At 41.4% G+C, this 21,887-nt stretch overlaps 1 protein-coding gene across 1 annotated transcript; it reads right to left on the bottom strand.

The window, feature by feature from the left end:
- Positions 1-2,137: 2,137 nt before the first annotated feature.
- Psma3 (proteasome 20S subunit alpha 3) lies at positions 2,138-21,488 on the bottom strand. The gene is made up of 11 exons (XM_021178877.3): positions 21,373-21,488; positions 17,546-17,628; positions 12,833-12,956; positions 11,558-11,659; positions 11,407-11,480; positions 8,780-8,852; positions 7,248-7,313; positions 5,883-5,929; positions 3,536-3,603; positions 3,074-3,138; positions 2,138-2,293 (listed from the first exon to the last, which is right to left on the bottom strand). Exons 1-11 carry the CDS (start codon positions 21,391-21,393, stop codon positions 2,249-2,251), a joined length of 768 nt encoding a protein of 255 aa, XP_021034536.1. The 5' UTR covers positions 21,394-21,488; the 3' UTR covers positions 2,138-2,248.
- Positions 21,489-21,887: the final 399 nt, after the last annotated feature.

The raw sequence follows: 21,887 nt of genomic DNA, 5'->3' as shown, positions 1-21,887 counted from the left end.
ACCAAGGTGTCCTAGAACTTACAGATACTACCTATCTCTGCCTCCTGAGTGCTGGGATAGAAGGCACATACCACCACTGCCTAGTTTAGAGGCAGTCATTTTTAAATCTGGCCATGTGTGGTGGTACACAGCACACTTTTAATCCCAACACTTCACTCAAAGGCAAAGGAATTCAATGCCAACGGGGAAGAGACCTCAAAACAACAAAAACAAAACAAAGAACCATCCGGTCTACTTTACATAAACTATCAACCAAGGTTAACTAATTTTAAGAAAAGATTAAGAGTACAATTAAAATCGACCCCAATTAGAACACAGTCTAGCAGTCCTCAGGTACGTAGTTGATCTAAGAGAACACTGACTTTCATTTCCTTAGTTTCTGTGTGTCAAAGGTTCTAAGTTTAGCTTATTGTAGTATGGCAAAATACAGGAATGTTTTTAATGCATACATCCCAGATTCACCCTTTGATTATATGGATACGGTGGAGATATACCAGAATGTAAAATGTAGGTCAGCTCTAGATTACATTTCAACAGACGAATACAAACATTAGAAAACTACACATTCAAGACATTTTCATTTGGTGCGCGCGCGCACACACACACACACACACACAAATTTGCCACCTGTCTACAAAGGAAATTGTTTCAGAGATACTAATAGTCTAAATCCAACTCTCTTTTTTCCAAGGTCATTTTAACAACAACAGAAACGGGGGCCAGGTATGGTGGAGGCAGAGGCAAGGGGATCTCTGAGAATTCAAAGCCAGCCTGTTCTACATAATAAGTTCCAGGACAGGCAGGGCTTATGTAGGAAGACCTACCCTGCCTCAAATAAACCAAAAGTACCTGAAACAAAGGAAAGGAACTCTTTCTTATCAGATAAGTACTATAAACATTTTATTACATGAATATTTAAGCTCAATTTGATACCTTAAAGTTTTGTTTCAAGTGCTGGAGTCATCACAGAGAAAGGAGCTTCAATTAGGGAAGTGCCTCCATTGAGACCCAACTGTAAGGCATTTTCTCAATTAGTGATCAAGTGGGGAGGTCCCCTTGTGGGCGGTGCCACCCCTGGACTGGTAGTCCTGGGTTCTATAAGACAGCAGACTGAGCAAGCCAGGGGAAGCAAGCCAGTAAGGAACATCCCTCCATGGCCTCTGCATCAGCTCCTGCTTTCTGACCTGCTTGAGTTCCAGTCCTGACTTCCTTGGTGATGAACAGAAGTATGGAAAGTGTAAGCTGAATAAACCCTTTCCTCCCCAGCTTGCTTCTTGGTCATGATGTTTGTGCAGGAATAGAACCCTGACTAAGACAGGTGTCCATATCATGATAATTTCGAGTCAATCATATCAATATCATGATAATTTCCAGTCATAAGATATTTATGCAATCTGAAAAATAAATGCTGACACATTTTCCACAAAAAGCTCAATGTTCTCAGTAGTGATTACAGATTGTCCCTACATTAAACACAACATTATTACAAGAACTACAGAAGAATATGATCATTCTAGTTAAAGAAGGCTGGAGAGACGGCTCAGTGGTCAAGAGGACATGTTGCTCTTGCACAAGACCTGGGTTCAGTTCCGAGCACCCATGCTTCACAGTCATGCATAACTTTAGTTCTAGATTACAGCACCCTTCTGACCTTCATGGACACCAGGCATGGACATACTTGTGGGCTCAGTCTTTCCGCCTTAACTCTAGGCACTGCTTTTTTTTTTTTGAATACTAGCCTTGAACTGAAGAGGTCCACCTGCCTCTGTCTCTGAATACTAGGATTAAAGGCATGTACTACCACACCAGAATAGCACCAAGAATTTATATGTATATAAACATGTGTCTGTATATATACATATTTGTATTTTTGCCTTTATTATATGTGTAAATATATATAATTACTTTTATATTCATTGGTGTTTTGCCTGCATGTACCTCAGTTTGTAGGTGTCAGAAGCCTGGAACTGGAGTTACAGACAGGTGTGAGCTGCCGTGTAGGTGCTGGGAATTGAACCTATGTCCCCTGGAAGAGCAGCTCTTAACTGCTGAGCCATCTCTCCAGGCCCAGTTCTAAGAATTTTTAATCAAACATCAATCTATATTTTAATATTACACAGCTTCAATTACCCAACAATGTTTATAAGACAAAATTTAATGAAAATCGGTCAGTGGGTATATATAATCCATGGTGCTAGCCATGTGCAACTGTTACAGAAATGTAAACCTGCGGATGGTGAAGAAAATATTACATATTGTCATCATCCGATTCATCTTCTTCCTTCAAAGATTCCTGTTAAAAGAAAAAAGTGTTTTAAGTTTTTCATTCTGGTACATCCTATAGAACCTGCATTTTAAACATCTGTAATTAAAAATTATTTATTCCTGAAAAATACCACATTTAATGATAACCCAGTAAGTCTATCTTGTCCTATGGATAAAAGCATTAAATATCCTCGAAGGAAAAACCTGGGATTTTCTTTGCTTTTTTTGTTCCCCCTCTTTTTGGTTTTTAGAGACAGGGTTTCTGTGTTTTCCCCCTCTGACCTAGAACTTGCTTTGTAGACCAGGCTGGCCTTGAACTGAGAGATGTTCCTGCTTCTGTTCCCTATTGCTGTGGATACAGGTGTGCACCACCATGCCCAGCAACCCTGAAATGTTCAAGGAGAGAGACAACTCCTTTTTTTTTAAAGAGGCAAAACACCAACAATAAAAAAATAAAAGTTCAGAGCTAGGGCAAATCTATCCCCACCAGAGATAACCTTAAAAACAGTCACCTAGGGGCTAGAGAGATGGCTCAGCGTTTAAGAGCACTGACTGCTCTTCCAGAGGTCCCAAGTTCAAATCCCAGCAACCACATGGTGGATCACAACCGCCCGTAATGAAATCTGATGCCCTCATCTGGTGTGTCTGAAGTCAGCTACAGTGTACTTAAAATATAATAAATCTTTAAACAAACAAACAAAAAAACCCAGTAACCGAAAAAACAGTTTACCCTAATTTCAAGCAAACATCAACCAAATTATTTCATGACCATGATCCAGTTCAGATCAATGTGTTTGTTGTTGCTTACCTTGGCATATTTCTCTGCTTCCTCTCTTATGTCTTTGGGAACAATTTCATGTCTTCCTTTAGTTACTATAAAATCAAACCATATATTAAATATGAGGATTATAATTTGTAATACTGTGAACTCTCCCTAATTTACAAGTACATAGGGATCATTTCCTGTTGCTTCCTCCCCCCAGATAATCATTATTCACAAGGTAAACTTACTTAAAAATAACAGTAAGCTTGACTTATAAATCTTTTTTTTTTTTTTGGTTTTTCGAGACAGGGTTTCTCTGTATAGCCCTGGCTATCCTGGAACTCACTTTGTAGACCAGGCTGTTCTTGAACTCAGAAATCCGCCTGCCTCTGCCTCCGAGTGCTGGGATTAAAGGCGTGTGCCACCACACCCGGCAGGAATTCTTTCATTAACTTGTCATAAAGTGCAAATAAATTCTGGAACAATAAATGTACAAATGTAACTTACATTCACCAACCCAGCTGAGCTCTAGTTCAAAAGCTTTATCCTTAACTTCATCATGTACTATGTAAATTCTACAACAGAAAAGAAATTAACACAAAATAAACACAAGTTCTATAAACAGTGAGTACAAAGTAGACATTATGTGCCTGGTATTTATAAAATGACATACTTTCCAGTCCAGGTCAACATTAGAGAAGACAGATTAGGGCTGGAGAGATGCTCAGCTGTAAGATCACTTGGCGATGGTTCTCAGCATACACAACGCTGACTTAGAACCCATGTCTAACCTCACCACCCCTCTACCCCCAATCCAAAACCCTCTCCAGTCTCTTACAGTCAGATATGGTACATGCAAGCAAACTACTTATACACAGAAAAGTTTTATTTTCCTTAAAATGGCAAATTACACTGGAATTGAGACACTCTTTACAAATACTGATATACTTCTATTTCTCAAGTTGTTTATTTTGATAATGTTTCAAATAAAAGACATCTCAGAAAGAAAACAGATTCAAATTAGAAAGACCATATGCCTTTTCATGATACCCATTTTTTCTATTTGTAAACATATTTCAGAAACAAACCAATAATTTAAACCATCTGTCCAGATAGTGTCAATGCCACTCAACTGGTTCTTATGGTGTAATCCATTACAAACAAGAAGGCACACAAGCAGTTACAGTAACAGTAAACAACCGAGCTTCAGCTGGCAGCAAGGGCTCATGCCTGTAAGCCCAGGAGGGTAAGGCAGGACAATCCTGAATCTGAGGCTGTCCTCAAAATGACAAAAACCTCCCTGTGATAGAAAAACAAAGCTTTCTGTTTCTTTTCTTACTTTTAGAGGCTCTGCTAAAGCCTTGCTGTATAGTACAAGAGAGTACCTTAGTCACAAGGATGAAAGGATGGCTTTCTGAAGAGGAACGAGTACCACCAATCACAAAGGATGACAGGTGCCAAAGGGTTGGCTTCCAACAGGAACTTCAAAGACTATTTCAGCAACAGACCCTGGATTGTGCCACACTCAAACTATTTTAAGGAATTACTTTCACTTTCCAATGTAATATAGTTCTTAACTGACTTACAAAAGGAGACTGCTTCATAACAGAAGGTAAATGAAGAGAGATGAGTCTTGCTAAGAATGAAAATCTACAAAATCCCTTTGTGAGAGATTATAGGCACCATCTTTTATTATGATAGAACCCAGATTTTTTTTCCTTGTTTGTATTATCAAATGCAAAACCTGCAAGATACTATTGCATAAAGGACCATATTCAGCAATACTGTAGTTTGTGTAGTTTACCTGAAAAGGCAGCTAGAAAGCGAGTACTCTACACAATATTTTAACAGCAAGTGTCTGCATTCTTTAAAATGAATGTTTTGGTTTTTGTTGGGTTTTTGAGACAAGGAAGGGTTTCTCTGTTTAGTCCTGGCTGCCCTGGGATTGCTCTGTAGACCAGACTGGTCTCCAACTCAGAGAGATCTTCCTGCCTCTGCCTCCTGGATGCTGTGACTGGCCTACATTACTGCTCTTGACAAATTATAATTCTCTCTGAATTATAACTCTGACTTCACTGCTTACTACTACACAACGTGGTACACAGGACTCACCATCTACCTGTAACAGAAAGTCTCAGGCTGTGTAAGAGGTTTTGTTAAAAGAACTTAATGATAAATGTGATGATAAACCAGAAAAGATGAAGAAAACAGCCAGCTTCATAATCACATATAGAAACAGCTATAACCCTAAAGATAAAGCTAATGAAGGTAAGTGTGTGGCTTGATATCAGAAGAGAGTGTGAGGCCCATGTTCAATTCTAGCAACACACATACACAGTCTTTAAGCAGCCGTGTAAGAAACTTTTGGGATTTATTTACTTCTGTGTGTGTTTGTGCTTGTTGCCCTTGGAGGTCAGAAGAGGAGTAATCCCAGGTCTCCTGCAGAGCAAGTGCTCTTAACCACGGAGCCATTTCTCCAGCCCTGTAAAAAGTAGTTTCTAAATATCTAGTATGTTCTCTTCCTAGCTTTGAAAAGACACTACATTCCCCATCATGGGAGCATATAATTTAACCCCAGTAGAGGTAGAAGATGGATCTTCTTTTGGTTTCTAGGGCTATATTGTAAAACTTCTGTTTCTAAATAAAAATAAAGATGTAACTTGAATATATTCAGGCTAAAGGTGCATCTCAGATCTCAGTGGAAGTGCACGCACACGCTGACATTTTCAAAGTCCTGAGTTAGTTCCCAGGACACATAAAAAGAAAAATTTTACATATAATAGCCTCTTAAGAGTTTACACAGATCATGTAAGGTTTTTCTTGTGGATGGCAGATAAAATCTCAAACAACTTACATTTTTGCAACTTCTTTAACTACATCACGGCAAGTCATTTCCTTCATCTATAAGAAAAGCAAAGTAATTAATTCTACGTCATATATAAAGACTGGGAGTGGTGATGCGCAGATTTAATTGCAGCACCTGGGAGACAGACTTGTCTCAAGAATTTGAGACCAGCCTGGTCAACACAGCAAGCTCCAGGATGGCCAAAGGTGCACATAGACACTGTCTCAAAAAAAAAAAAAAAAAGAAAGAAAAAGAAAAAAGAAAAGAAAAGGAAGGAAAAAAAAGAAAAAAAGGAAAAAAGGAAAGGAAAGGGAAAAGGGAAGGGAAAGAAAAAGAAAAAGAAAGGAAGAAATGTGTTAAGTCCCTATTTGCTTAACTATTTTCATAAGTTAGCATTAATCACCAGGGTTCTTTTTCTTTTGCAATTGACAATAGCTTACTTCACTTAATTATATAGGTGGTAATAAACTGAAACCAGACCCTCTGTAAGAATAGCGAGCATCCTTTACCACTGAGCGATCTAGGGACACCTTTAAATTAACAACCATTAAAGGCTGCTGAGATGTCTGAGAAGGTAAATGGCAACTGCCACAAAGTCTGATGACCTGAGCCTGAGTGCAGGACCCTTATGGGGAGCTATCTTCTGACCTCGACTCATAAGCCACTGTATGCATGTACCCACAAGATTAGATCTCACACATGCGCTCGTGCAAAATAAGTAACAAAATTTGGGAGTCTCATTATGCATCCCCTAGCTGACCTCAAACATAATAGAAAGCTGCCTACTTCTGCCTCCCAAGTGCTGGGATCAAAGGCGTGCGCCACCACGCCCGGCAATAGGTGGTTTTCAGCTTCACACTTTCTCTAGATACAAAGGAAGAGAACCACTGAGCAGACACTTGTACTTTTAAGACTAAAAGCTGTGTCCAAAGACAAGATATAACCTTTATTATGATTTAGAATGAACTTCAAAATTTTTTGTAGCAGTATACATAAAAAGTTGTTTGGGAGCTGGAAAGATGGCCCACAGGTTAATTGTGCTTGATGTTCTTGCAGAGGGACCAGGGTCAGTTTGCAGCATTCACATCACTAACTGTCTTTGGCTATTAGACACATATGTAGTATACAGACACGTTCACAGGCAAACCCCTCATACACACAAAAGAACCTTTGTAAGTTTCTTCCTTGAGGTTTACAGAAGCATCAGAGTCATCCAGGGATGGATGCATGATACAAGCCCCAGGCACTCTATCACTGTGCTTCCTATCCAATCAGCTAGCGGCACACACTCTCTCAACACCAGGCTGCAGCATCCCACTGGCCTAGGATCGGTAACCCAGCTCAGAGTAAACCCCAGCGCTGCAGAGACCTTACCTGAAGCTTTTCTATCTCTGTCTTTGCAGCCTGCCTGGCTTTGCCAATCGCACAGCCCCAGTAACCCTATTGAAAAAGCAAAGGAAGAAAGAAAGAAGTTAATTAGTATCTATTTTCTGACAAGACTTACTACTTAAGTTTTTGATTTTCTGGTTGTGGTGTTCTTGAGACACAGAGGAAGGTAGATCTCTGTGATTTGGAGGCCAGCCAAGACTACACAGTGAGAACCTTGTCTCAAAAAACAAACAAACAAACCCCCAGCAAGTTAAAAAATAGCCAGATACATGCACATGAACTTAAGGACCTTGAAACAGCAAACCTCCTTCTATGAGACTCCAGGCTGCGGCTGGAGAGGTGGCTCAATGGTTAGGAGCACTTGCTGCTCTTGCAGAGGACCCGTAGTTAAATCCTACATGATTGTTTATCAACACCTGTAATTCTAGTTCCAGGAGACCCAATGCCATCTTCTAACCTTTGAGGGCACCAGGCAACACATAAGGCACACATACATGCAGACAGAACATATACATATAAACACACAAAAAAATGAATAAATCTAACTTAAAAAAAATTTAGGTTTTGCCCCCATTCCCATGCTAGATTTTTCACCTGAAGGCCTTGCAAATCCCAGGCAACGACTCTACCACTGATCATCTTTTCTTACCATACATTCACAGTAAGATACAATACAACCATGAGACAATCACACAAATCAAAATACTGTGTTTACTAGGTAGTTCTATTCTTTCTTTTCTTTTTTTGTATTTTTTTTTGGGACAGGGTTTCTCTGTGTATCCCTGGCTGTCCTGGAACTCACTCTGTAGACCAGGCTGGCCTCGAACTCAGAAATCCACCTGCCTCTGCCTCCCAAGTGCTGGGATTAAAGGCATGTGCCACCACTGCCCGGCCTCCTAGGTTGTTCTTATAAAGAGCATACTAAAAGTCAGTCATAAGTTTTCTCTGCTTCATATGTTTATTAATATAAAAAAATTACTTTCCGGGCTGGTGAGATGGCTCAGCAGGTAAGAGCACTGACTGCTCTTCTGAAGGTCATGAGTTCAAATCCTAGCAACCATATGGTGGCTCACAACCACGAGATCTCACGCCCTTTTCTGGAGTGTCTGAAGTCAGCTACAGTGTACTTACCTATAATAAATAAATAAAATCTTTAAAAAAAATTACTTTCCTTAAATAAGTTAGGGTTTTATTTATCCTTAAAATGCTGTGGATTGAAGCCAAGCCCTCACATATGGTAGACAAAAATCTAACCATTAGACTCTCCCTAGGTGTTTCTTTTACTCTGAGACCAGGTCTTCGGTAAGTTGTCAAGATCTTTTTGTGACAGCCAAGGCTGGCCTTGAATTTGTAATCCTCTTGCCTCCTTCTCTCCTCAACCCAGAAGCTGGGACTACTGGTCTATCACTATGCCTAGCTTTAACAAAGTTTAAATAAAAGTGTATATAATCCAAGTGAGATAACTGACAATACCATTTAACTTTTTATAAATTAAATAACTTAAAAAATGTACTCACATATGAAACACCTGATGGGTCGATCATATAGAGCTGTGCACCATCATTCGCACTGTAAGACCCCAACATGAAACTGCATAAAAACAAATAAAACAAATAGTTTAGAACACAGTTCTCCACAGCATTTGCATAGAAGCTCACTGTGATGAAACTGCAATTAGATATTCTCAGATAAATTGCTAACATAACTTACAGTAAGTTCTTTTTGATAAGACAGCTACAATAAAAACTGCGAAACTACTAAACTACAGGATTCAAATTCCATTTGACTTGTTTGCTTAGTCGGCCTTTCTTATGAAACTTTATTCTGCAATGTCAGAAATATAGAAAAACCATTACAGACAGGGTCCGATGAGCAGCGTCGCTGCACAGTAAATGGCCTAGGGAACAATGTCTGCCGAGAAGCAGCCTACATCGGATTCCCTGGTATTCCTCTTGTCATTTTTCTGCAATGGTTAGAAATGGCTCAATATCTTTATATGCTCAATAAATTAAAATTAGGTTGTTAAATGATCATGACCAGTTTTCTCAAACTATTTCTTTTACTTTAGAAAACTGAGGCTTATTTTAGCTTATCACATCATGTGGATCATCTTAGGAGCCAACAATCCCAATCAGTACCTAGCTTTTCCCCTTCCAAACTGATGTAATTCCTCGTTCAGAAAATATACGAGCCGGGCGTGGTGGCGCACGCCTTTAATCCCAGCACTCGGGAGGCAGAGGCAGGCGGATTTCTGAGTTCGAGGCCAGCCTGGTCTACAAAGTGAGTGCCAGGACAGCCAGGGCTACACAGAGAAACCCTGTCTCGAAAAACCAAAAAAAAAAAAAAAGAAAAACAAACAAACAAAAAAAAAAGGGGGGGCTGGTTAGATGGCTCAGTGGGTAAGAGCACCCGACTGCTCTTCCGAAGGTCCAGAGTTCAAATCCCAGCAACCACATGGTGGCTCACAACCATCCGTAACGAGATTTGGCGCCCTCTTCTGGAGTGTCTGAAGACAGCTACAGTGTACTTACATATAATAAATAAATAAATCTTTAAAAAAAAAAAAAAAAAAAAAAAAAAGAAAATATACGTTTACATACATACACACACACATATACATACATACATACACGCATACATACATATATGTGTGTGTATATGTGTATGTATGTATATACATATATATATATATATATATAAATTAAAAACCCTCCCACCACATGTCCTTTAGTAGTTGTCATACTCTGCTCTTTGCACATCTGTAGCGTCATCTCCACATACCTTACTACTGCCTCTGCACTCCCTAGGTGCCCATGTTTCACACCAGAACAGAACACAGTCTTCACCCATTCCCCCAATATTTCATGCATCTTTCCTTGTCACCTTTTTGGAAACAGACCACTCCTTAATTGCTGTCCCACCATATTCAGGACCAATGCCGGGATCCTATCATTTCATTTCTAAAGTTGGTTTTATCAGTGCAACATCTGTGTCCCACCATTAAGAACCAATAATCACAAAATATGGTCAAAAAACCCATTATTCCTAGCTGATGAATGTGGAATTCAGTTACAATGAAAGGCAATATATGAAGTCAAAAGAGATAGGTTCCAAGAGTAATTAAAGTAAAACCTGTAACTAATTTAACATATGCCCCGCTAGTTCCAACACTACTAATGATTGACAACTCAGGTTTTCAATAGATCTGTCACTTCTGTATTTAAATATGGTTGATAAGCAACTTAAAAGGCAGAACTACAGCTATATAAAGATACTTGGCTATGATAAAGCACAGGCAGCTAAGTTCTGTTTTCTTGACTTTACTTGGTGTCAGTCTCTTGTATCCCAGGTTGGCCTTAAACTATGTAGCTAAGAATAACTTCTGATCTTCCCACTGATAGCTCCTGAATACCCAGACTGAGACACAGCATGCCTAGCTCATGAGCTGTTAGGAAGCGCTCTACTGAGTTACAGCTCCAACCAATAATACCTCATTTCAAATATAGTCATAACAGTTTTCCCAAGAACCGTTATAACAATGTTATAAAATCCATTACACTTCTTGCTTTATCTGAATCCCCCCCCCTTTCTCTAGCTAGCACTTCATTTTAACAATAGAAATTTACTTAGGTGTTTAAATAGCTGTACCTCCAGTCAAGAATCAGGGACGTAACTACAGAGAATTTATTATAATCAGATTAAATCATAATTACAAGTTTCCTCCTGACTTCAAGACTACTATAATTCCTTTCACTTTATTTATTTATTTCAAGGCAGGGTCTCTAGACTGCCCAGCGTTTAACTCACTATGTAGCCCACGCTGACCGTGAACTTGTGCCAATCCTCTTGCCTCCGCCTCCTGAGGACTGGGATCATAGCACTAGCCTCACACCCTGCTTTTATGTGTACTTTAATGGCTGCCTACCACTTCCTGGTGAGAAGCTAATCTGGGAACTGGAGGGATGTCTCAGGAGAGTGCTTGTTGTCCAAGCATGATGACCTGAGTTTGGACCGCCAGCATCCACATAAAAGCTGAGTGTATCCCAGTACAATAGCGGGACAGACATTTTTAATAAAAGGCTAATTCATGGAGAAAAATAACTGCTGTATAAATATGGCTCCAAGGTTTCACAAAATTTCATACCTGCAGCCAAAAGGTCTAACAGCGCTGTAGAGTGTATAGGCGTGCACATACATGGCCACTCTGTCTGCAAGATGCTGGGGGGAAGAGAAGAGACTTTATTAGCACATCCCCATTACTGCTCAAAACTTTATCAGCATATCTGTCAACTTACTTTTAGAGGAATGTTATAGCCAAAGTTGGACCTGAAGTTGGATGCTTCTTCTCTTGCTATGTCTGCTAGTGAACGAGCATCTGCCAGCAAACCTGCAACTGCCTGGAAAAAAGGACCAATTTAACAGACACTCCTACAACAATCCACAGACAAAGTTTATTATTAGCATATTGAATAGTTTTTAAAAATCAGTATCAAATACTATCTTTGACTAACAGCTTTAAAAGTCATTTTGATGACAAGTATAGAAAGAAGAAATTAGGCCTTAAAACTTTCTCTATCCCTTTTAGGGTCTCAGATTTTGCCAAATTCTATGTAACTTAAGTGAGCCTTGAACCTGGAATCCTCCTGCCTCAACCTCCTGAGTAACTGTCATGACAGGCCTAAGCTACCTGGCCCAACCAATTTCTAAGTATGAAGAATGCCAACAGCTTGAAGGCTTTCTATAAGAAAAGGACACACTTGAGCGCCTAGAATCGGATTAAAACTTCTTCCGCCCTCAAGTGCCCCTTTTAAAGGGCGACACAACTGCCTTCTTCCAGTTGTCTTTTGAAACTTCTCATCAGAGCATCACAAGCACAAGCAATCAATCTGTCCGCTCATCTGTAAATGCGGGATGGTCAGGACTAAATCATCTAAATCCCGTGAAGAGCCCACACCATAACACCTAGCACACAAGCTGTGTTCCTCCCATGCAGACAGCAGGGTGAAGACAGCTCAGTATGTTCTTATTACGGCAGTTCCTGCAGAACACAGCGTCCTCTCCACACGGTGCCGTCAGTGCATGCCAGGGTCTGTCTGTGGCCTGGCTTGCACCTGAGCTTACACAGCAGCTTCAGGACTTAGCAGAGATGCCTAGAAGCTACTCCCGTTCACTCGGCCTTTCTTTCACTCTACATCATCTCTTCTCCCCATTCCTTACTATAAAGTGTTCTGCTGGGAGAAGGTATCCCCACATCCTCTGCCTCCCAAATACTTATCATCGCCTGGGGATCTGTACTGTTAAGACCTCATGTCTGCATCTTCCACACCCCTCACCCTCTCATCTTTAAAACAACTTGTGTTTTCTTGCTATCAGTAAGATTATGAAATTGTTTTAAGACATTGAGTTGATCAAAATGCAATAATAAACTTATTATTGTAGCTGCTCAATCATATATTACTACCCTAAAACTTAAGAAATGAATGAACTCTTAAAAGAGACTTTACTGTATTTTTGTTATATCAAAAGAAATTCAAGAAAACAAAGATGAGCATTTTAAAGTGTGATCTCACCATTCCAACATGTCGGTCAACATTAAAAAGACGTTTATTGGAGCCTTCTTCATAAAGTTTAGAAAGGACTAGTTTTTCTACCCCAAACACAACACCGTCTTTACATCTGATCCCAATAGCTGTACTGAAACAAGAAGAATTTTTTTTTAGCTGAAATAGAAGAAACTTAGTAAGATTAAAAAAAAAAAATTCAAAGGGTTGACTACAGTTCAGATGAGAGTGATGGCCCAGGTTAAAAAAGTGGTAGATTCAGTCCCCAGCACTTAACAAATACAAAAAGCTGTGAGCACACTTTTAATCCTAGCACCTGGGAGAGGGAGGTAAGAGCATCAACCGTCCAAAGTCCTGAGGAAGCCTGGGAAGCTGAAGGCAGCCTGGGCGATATCAACGAGACTTTATCTCAAGGCTAATGTATAACTGGAGATGACAGCTTAATTGGTAGCGTTTGCCCAGCACTACACAAAGACTAGGCATAGTGGTACACACCTATAATCCCAGCACTAGAGGCAAAGGGATTAGAAGTTCAAGGTGATCCTCTGCAACACAGTGAGTTGAAGGAGAACCTAAGATACAGGGGACCTTATCTTAACAATAAATAAAATACAGTATTTAAACCATGTAAAATATATTTAAACATGTGTTTTTATTGTTAAACTCAGCAGCACTTTATTGGACTTATCTATATTCTGTGTGTACCTGCATATGTGTGCTCTCAGAGTCATGTGTGCAGAGAACAGAGGACAGACGGAAGGACTTACACCTCTCCTTTCACCATGTGGGTCTCGGATCAAATTCAGGTCACCAGGATGTGGCAGGTGCCCCAAAGAGGGAGTCAGCTTATTGGCCCACTTTAAAATACTTAAAAATAGAGACCAAGCCAGGCAGTGGTGGTGCACACCTTTAGCCCCAGCACTCGGGAGGCAGAGGCAGGTGGATTTCTGAGTTTGAGGCCAGCCTGGTCTACAGAGTGAGTTCCAGGACAGCCAGAGCTACACAGAGAAACCATGTCTTGAAAGAAACAAACAAAAACAAAAAAAATAGAGAAAAACTAGAGGCCAGGTATAGTGACACCCTGTCTCAAACAACAGCAACAAAGAGACAGTCTTGCTCTGTAGCCCTTGGCTGGCCTAGAACTCACAACAACCTGCCTCTGCCTCTCTCAAGTGCTGGGATCAAAGGTGCCTGCCACTCCAGGCCCAACAGACCCCGTCCCAGCTGTGGTGCTCGCCAGCACTCTGAAGGCAGAAGCAGGAGGATGGATTTAAGGCCAACCTGTAACTATGAGTTCCAGGACAGCCAGGGCTGTTACATAGAGAAACCTTGTCTCAGAAACCAAAAACAAACCAACAAAAGGGTACATAATATACATAAGATACAGCTACATACAATAAAACTAATCTAAGTATTTTTCTTTATTTTGTTCATCTATTTCTTTTGCAATAAATATACTACTAGTAAATATACAAATCAATAAAATCTAGGTTCTGTTACAACTCTGCTCCTAATCTCAAGTAAAATATGGATAAGCCATATGATGTTATTTTCAGATTAAAATATGTTTCTTACTTTATTTTCCAATTTTTTTGCTGGTGTAGAGGGCACTAGAAATCAAACCAGGCTTTGCATCCGCTAGGCAGCTGCTCTAAACTCAGCTACATCCCTGGTCTCCTTTCTGATTTTCATTTCATTAACTTGTTTATTAATGTTAATATACAACCATTTTCAATTTTACAAAACGTACCAGTTTTCTTTGCATGCTGGAACTGCACTCTGCCTCCTGCATAGTCAGCACGTAGCACTAAGGTACATCTCCAGCCCTACAGGGACTTGTCCTGCTTGTCTTTGTTGTGTCTCTATGTGTGGTGCTGGGATCAAACCCAGGGCCTTGTGCATGCTGGGCAAGCACATTACCAATAAGCTACACTCTGATCCCCTTCTAACTTCTTGGTTTTGTTTTGTTGGTTTTTTCGAGGCATGGTTTCTCTGTGTAGCCCCGACTGTGCTACTAAAACTGACCTTGTAAACTGGGCTGGGCTTGAACTCATAGAGATCCTGCTGCCTCTGCCTCCGCACATGCCACCATGGCTGGCTTTTCTGAGTATTTTTTAACTCTAGCTGGCTGAACCTGAATATGTAAAACTTATATATAAAGGGATGTAACTATTTACAACTATAAGCCATTTTAATAAATATCATTAGTAATGTTTATTAGGAATAATATTAACTAGTAAGTAGGTGAGCAGTTTATCATTAGGTATTTGTTGCTAAGACTAATAAACTCTCCTATCAACTTGTTCTTGTTTTGAGGAAAACTTTCCTTTTTCTTTGTGTGGTGCTGAGGACGGAACATAAGACCCACACAGGCCAGGCAGTGCTGCTACCCAGTACTGTACAAGTGAGCTACATCACACTGGCTAATTTATATAACAACTTTGGAAAACAATATTCTCACATCTATTTTACAAATGAAGAACCTGAAGCAGAACAATTACATGCCCATCATTAGCAGCTAATCCAGCCATAGTCAAGCTGGGCGTCTGCCTCAGTGTCTGGTTAGGACACCCCTCAAAAACACACAGCGGGGCTGGGGAGATGGCTCAGCGGGTAAGAGCACTTACTGCTCTTCCAGAGGTCCAGAGTTCAATTCACAGTACCCACATGGTGGCTCACAACCATCTGTAATGGGATCCAGTGCCCTCTTCTGGTGTGTCTGAAGACAGTGACAGTGTACTCATATACATAAAAATAAACCTTTAAAAAAATTTTTAAGAAAAAAATATCTCAGGGAACCAGGGCTGAGGAAAGGCAGGACTATTATCTTAACAGAAGCAATGTAAACCTCTCTATTATAAACTAATATTTAATTTTCAGCTTTTATTTCTAATATGTTAAGTAATGGTAAAACCTATATCCTGCACTAATAAATGTTTTTTTGAGATTCCCCAATAATTTTTAAAAATATAAGATATACAATTCTGGGCAGAATGACACATCTGTAATCCCAGAATTCAGAAGGTTGAGGCCGGGCAGACTACAAATTTTAAGGCCTAGGCTACACAGGAAGTCTGAGAAATATACTAAGTATGCAAAATAAAATAAAGGTATGAAAGTCTGTGGGGCTGGTAAGATGATTGAGTGGATAGCCATGAAAACCGATCTTTGATCCCTTAACAGAAAAAAACAATTTACAAATTGTCCTCTGATCTCCGCTCACACATGCACACACACAGAAAGTAAATCAACCTCAGGCCTAACAACCTAGTCCTAGGCCTTTCATAGCTGGGCTCGTCAGTGAGACTAAAAAGAAAAACTAAAGTAGCCCCTTTGTCTTTTCATATAAACATCTTAGAGCATATTTTCTTTTTCTTTTTTTAATGACGTAAATGCACTTGTGTGGGGATGTGTAAGACTCATGTGCCTATGGAGGCCAGGGATGTCAGACTCCCCTGAGCTGCCACCTCGGTCTGGGAACCAATCTCAGGCTCTCTGCAAAAATAATACAGTCTTCTTAACTGCTGAGCCAACTCTCCACCCCTAAGAGAATCCTTTCAGAAAACAGAATCACAGCAATATGTAGTTCAAGGATAGTGCTTTTAGGCACCTACCTGAATATTGCTAATTACTTATTTTGGTATTTCTTAAACTTAACAGGTACTTGTCGCAGCAAAGCGCTTTCCTGACGTGCACCCCACCACAAGAAAAAAATGAATCACCTTTCGATATGAACACAATCTTAAAATTATAGCTGAAGTATTTCCTAGCTGTTTAACCAACACATCCAGCTCATGGGGCGCTGGAGGTCAAACCCAGAACTCTGTGTGTACTACACCAACTGAGCTTACAGTCTCAACATTTTTCCCCACTTATTTAAAAGATTTTTGTTTTTGTTTTTTTTGAGACAGGATTTCTTTGTGTAACCCTGGCTAACCTGGAACCCACCCTGTAGACCAGGCTGGCCATGAACTCAGAAATCCACCTACTCTGCCTCCCAAGTGCTGGCCAAAGGTGTGCACCACCACCTGGCAAAAGCTTCGTATTTAAGTGTGAGGACCTGTGTTAGTGTATGTGCATATGTGTGGGTGGGTAATGCACAGAGAGCAGAAGAGGGGGCTGGAACTCTCACATCTAAAATTATAGGCAACCGCTGGAAGCTCAGTTTGATAGCGGTACTAGGATCTCTGCACATCAGTCCTCATGACTGTGCAGCAAACCCTCTTAACCTGAGCCATCTCTCCAGTTCCAGTATTGATTTACATAGGGGCAAAATGCATCTTTAATCCCAGCCCTAGAGGCAGAGGAATCTCCTCTGGCTGTTTTTTGTTGTTTTGAGACAGGGTTTCTTTGTGTAGCACTATCAGTAGACCAAGCTGACTGGAAAGTCAGAAATCCGCCTGCCTCTGCCTACCAATTGCTGGGATTAAAGGTGTGAGCTGTCACCACCAAAACTGTTTTGTTTCTTTTTTTTTTTTTTGAATAAAATAATCTAACAGGCTGGCTCCCTGGGAGAAAGCATATACTGCAAGCCTGATTACCTGTCTGAACCCTGGAACACAATGCAGATGGGAGATCTACCCAAGAGCAAGCTCTGAGGAGGCGGGCAGCGAGGGAGGAGCTTGAGATTACTCAGGGCATGACACTCGTTTATGCTAAAGCAACACAACAAGGCCTAATTACCAAACATACACTCACGTCACATCAAACAGGGCTTCTTACCTACTGTTTTCCACAGCCTTCATGGCATATTCAACTTGGAAAACTCTTCCATCAGGAGAGAACGTAGAGGCTGACAAGTCATACTAATAATAAAGAGAACAACAAACAATAAGTTTACACCAAAGCCCCTGACAACAACACTTAGACAACTTTCCTTTCTAAAGAGCTCCCACACTAGGCGTGAGTTCTATCCTAACAGAAACTGCTCTGAAAAGAAAACAAGCACCTGACACAGCTGCTCAGAGAGAACCACGGCCTGAGGTGGCTCAGCGGTTAAGAGCACCTGCTGCCATTGCAGAAAACCTGGATTACTGGTTTCCCAGAACTCACAGGGTGCTTTACAACCATCTGTAACTCCAATTCCAGGGGATCCAACACCCTCTTCTGACCTCCATGGGCATGTATAAGGTGCATATATTAGGCTGGTGAGATGGCTCGGCGGTTAAGAAGACTCACTGCTCTTCAAAAAGTCCTGAATTCAAATCCCAACAACCACATGGTGGCACACAACCATCTGTAATGAGATCTGACATCCTCTTCTGGTGTGGCTGAAGACAGCTACAGTATACTTACATAAAACAATAAATCTTTGGGCCAGAACGAGTGGGGCTGGAGCAAGCAGAGGTCCTGAGTTCAATACCCAGCAACCACTTGATGGCTCACAACCACCTGTATAGCTACACTATACATGAGTATATAAAATAAATAAATATTTTTTTAAAAAGTGCATGTATCATGCAAAAACTTATACACATAAAATAAATAAATCTAAAAAAATTTAAGTAATGGATGTAAATCTTAAGAAAGATTAGAACTTTTTTCACATAAAACTTTTTTTTTGTTTTTCGAGACAGGGTTTCTCTGTGTAGCCCTGGCTGGCCTTGAACTCAGAAATCTCCCTGCCTCTGCCTCCCGAGTGCTGGGATTAAAGGAGTGCACCACCACTGCCTGGCTCACATAAAACTTAAGAGAAAAAAAAAAGCATTGTTAGCCTAGCCCAGCCCAAGCCAAGGACCAAAGGTGTCTTCAACACTCTTTTTTTTTTAAATTTTTAATATTTTTATTACATATTTTCCTCAATTACATTTCCAATGTTATCCCAAAAGTCCCCCATAGCACCCCCCACTTCCCTACCCACCCATTCCCATTCTTTTGGCCCTGGCATTCCCCTATATTGGGGCATATAAAGTTTGCAAGTCCACTGGGCCTCTCTGTCTTCAACACTCTTAAGTGGAGGAGAAAAGACAAGGGTGAAAAAACAACAAACGTGCTAAAGAGTCAAACTAGGTTGGGGGAGTTGTTTACATTTTATTCTTTTGTATTTATTTATTTACTATGTGTACAGTGTTCTGCCTGCGTGTATACCTGATCTCATGGATGGTTATGAGCCACCATGTGGTTGCTGGGAACAATCAGTGCTCTTAACCTCTGAGCCATCTCTCCAGCCCCCTACATTTTACTCTTGAAGCAATGAGGTGTTGAACCGGAGCAGTTGTATGATCTAATTCATGTGTTTTGTCTGTTTAACATTTATTTATTGCGTGTGTGTGTACCATGGTGCATAACAAGAGGTCATGGGACAACTTCCCAGTCATTTTCTTTTCCTACTTTGTGGGACCTAAGAATGGAACTCAGCATCTCAGAGACTGAACCTAGGTATTAAAATTAAGTCTTGGTGGCATTGCACAGGCCCAAATTCAAGTATTTAAAAATATCACTCTGGGGCTGGAGAGATGGCTCAGCAGTTAAAAACACTGACTGTTCTTCCAGAGGTCTTGAGTTCAATTCCCAGCAACCACATGGTGGCTCACAACCATGTGTAATGGTATCTTACGCCCTCTTCTGGTGTGTCTGAAGACAGCAACATGAAATAAATAAATACATCTTTTTTTTTTAAAAAAATCCCTCTGGCTGGAAAGACACTCAGCAGTTAAGAACATTTGCTGCTCTTCCAAAGCACTTGGGATCAATTCTCAGCACCCACATAGTGGCTCACAACCACTAGGGGATCTGACACCCTCTTCTGGCTTTGGATAGACAACAGACACATATGTGGTGCAACATACATACACATAGAAATTTAAAAAAAAAAATTCACTCTGGCTTTGGGCTAAAACAAATGTAGAGAGACAAGTGTGGATGTGGAGCTCAGATATTCCAAACAATGGTGGCTCTGACCACACAGAAGGGAAGGAGACAACCTTTTAGAAGCACCATTAAATGTAAAACAGAACCATGGATCTAGGAGTGGGGCTTGTCTGGCAGCACAAACACTGTAGTTTAATCCCTAGGCATAAATGATGGTGTGTAAAAAACACACACAGATTTGTTAATGGACAGCTCTTGGTGTAAAATAAAAAAAAAAGACAACTAATGGACTTTCATTTGAACAACCAGAATTGTAACATTCATTAAGCTGAAAACAATGGGAGATTGTCCATACAGAACTCACAAATAAATAATAATCCTTTCTTGCTGCATATCTAAGCAATACGGATGGGTCCCAGCACTCATGAGGCTGACACAGAAGGATGCAGAGTTCTAGGCCAGCAGAGACTTCAGAGTATGGCTCTATCTCAACCCCGCCCCCTACATACACACACATACACACACACACTATTTTCTTTAATTGAATATAGGATTTGGGGCTCAGTGTTTGCCTACTAGCTCTTGAGGCCCTCGGCCAGCCTTCCCAACTGCCCAGCAGTAGGGGTTAAAAAAAGAAAATCAAATGGCCCAAGATGACTGACAAATACTGGTATTTACAATTCTTAGCACTTATCCCAAAAGTATTACATAGTATTAATATCTTGTAATCACTTAAATTATTCTAAGCATAAGAAACACAGTATGTGAGTTTAATTCTGAGCAGCAAATCTTATTTTGTTTGTGTGTGCACGCGCATGTTTTGTTTTAAAGACAGGGTCTCTTTACATAGTCCTGGTTGTCCTGGAACTCATTAAGTAGACCAGGTTAGCCTCGAATTCAGAGATCCTCCTACCTCTGCCTCCCAAGTGCTAGGATTAAAGGGGTGCACCACACTTGGTGAGCATCAAAATAATGGGGGAAACAAGGATAAGCAAGAAACGCATTATTCATTCATTACCTCTACTGCAAATAATCGAGACTGTTATGGAGACAAAGGAAAGGTGGGATAAATCGCTGCACACACAGGGTGTTATTTAGCCCCAACAAATTAAAGTCCAACTCGCAAATCCTCAATACTCCTTACAAATCAGAGGCACTTAGGTCCACAGATAACCCTTTAAATGCTTACAGTCTCGCTTAAAATAGCTTGCTCGCGAAAAGCAGAACGCAGAGGAAAGGCAAGGACTCATGAGATCCAGCCTTTCTTCTAGGTTGTGTCCCGACGTGTTTCCAGGGACCGTCCACTAACTAGGTTCCGTCCGGGAAGCCCGAGCAGGCCTGTGAGTCAGCAGCACCGCAGCATCTGCACCGCAGCACCTGCACGGGCTGGCGGCGGCCGCACGACGCACTCGGCGATCGGCCGAGGCACTGCGACTAGCAGGGGCTCGCAAGGGGCCGCTCGAGGGTCGAGCCGGGGCGCTCGCACTGCGGCAGGCCCGCGAGTCTCCACTTTCAGTTTCCTTAAGCATGAGACTAAAGTGACTCAGCACCCCGGGCTGTCGCTGCACGGGGGCGGACAGGACCAGCCCGACCGCCGCGGGAGCCGGGGTCACCGAGACAGAGGCCGCGGGTCCCCAGGACTTGGGCAGCGCCGGGGGTCCAGCGGCCCTCCGAGCCGCAGCCGGGCTTCCTCTCTGCCTTCAACCCCGAGCTGGAAGAGACGGCGCGGAGAGACTCACCCCAGTGCCGATGGAGCTCATGGTGCTGACCCGGCAGGCCGCGGAACGCTTCCAGGCCTCAAGCGCCGCTCCTACGCCGCACACGGCGCAGGCTAGTAACAGGCTCGCCCATTGGCTGCGCTCTCCACCAATAGCCTTTCCTCTTGAGGCTTGTTCCGTGGGCTGGGAAGAAAATGGGGGGGGGGGAAGCAGAGAGCGCGCGTGCGCAGAAACCATAGAGGCCATTCCCTGGAGAAGTTGCTACTGTGTCTACTGAAACTGGTATTGGAAATGCTAAGGTCAGAGCCTAGTTCCTAAAGGTCCTAAGTAGCTAATAGTCCTAAGGAGGACAGGCTTGGGCACCTGTCCTCTGTAGCCCACACAGACAAGAATTCTTAAAAGTCGGGGAAGGAAAAACCCACCTTAGGAAAAGGAACAAAAAGAGGCAGTTGACCCCCACACACACACACACCCCCATCCTCCAACCAAGTTCATCATCAGAGTCCTAACATGACGTTTGGTTCAACTGCTGTGCA

This window comes from Mus caroli, unplaced genomic scaffold (genome assembly GCF_978045245.1).
Source record: "Mus caroli unplaced genomic scaffold, Mus_caroli_1 scaffold_14, whole genome shotgun sequence".
NCBI classification, from domain to species: Eukaryota; Metazoa; Chordata; class Mammalia; order Rodentia; family Muridae; genus Mus; species Mus caroli.
Note: the sequence above shows the minus strand (reverse complement) of the source record. Positions and strands in the feature narration are given on the sequence as shown.

Coding starts and splice junctions, on each gene's coding strand:
- Psma3 (XM_021178877.3), bottom strand. CDS start 21,393: ATGAGCTCCATCGGCACTGGG. Junction 11,660..12,832: donor TTGACCGACATGTTGGAATG/GTGAGATCACAC, acceptor CCTTTTTTCCAG/GCAGTTGCAGGTTTGCTGGC. Junction 5,930..7,247: donor CAGAGATAGAAAAGCTTCAG/GTAAGGTCTCTG, acceptor CTTTTCTTATAG/ATGAAGGAAATGACTTGCCG.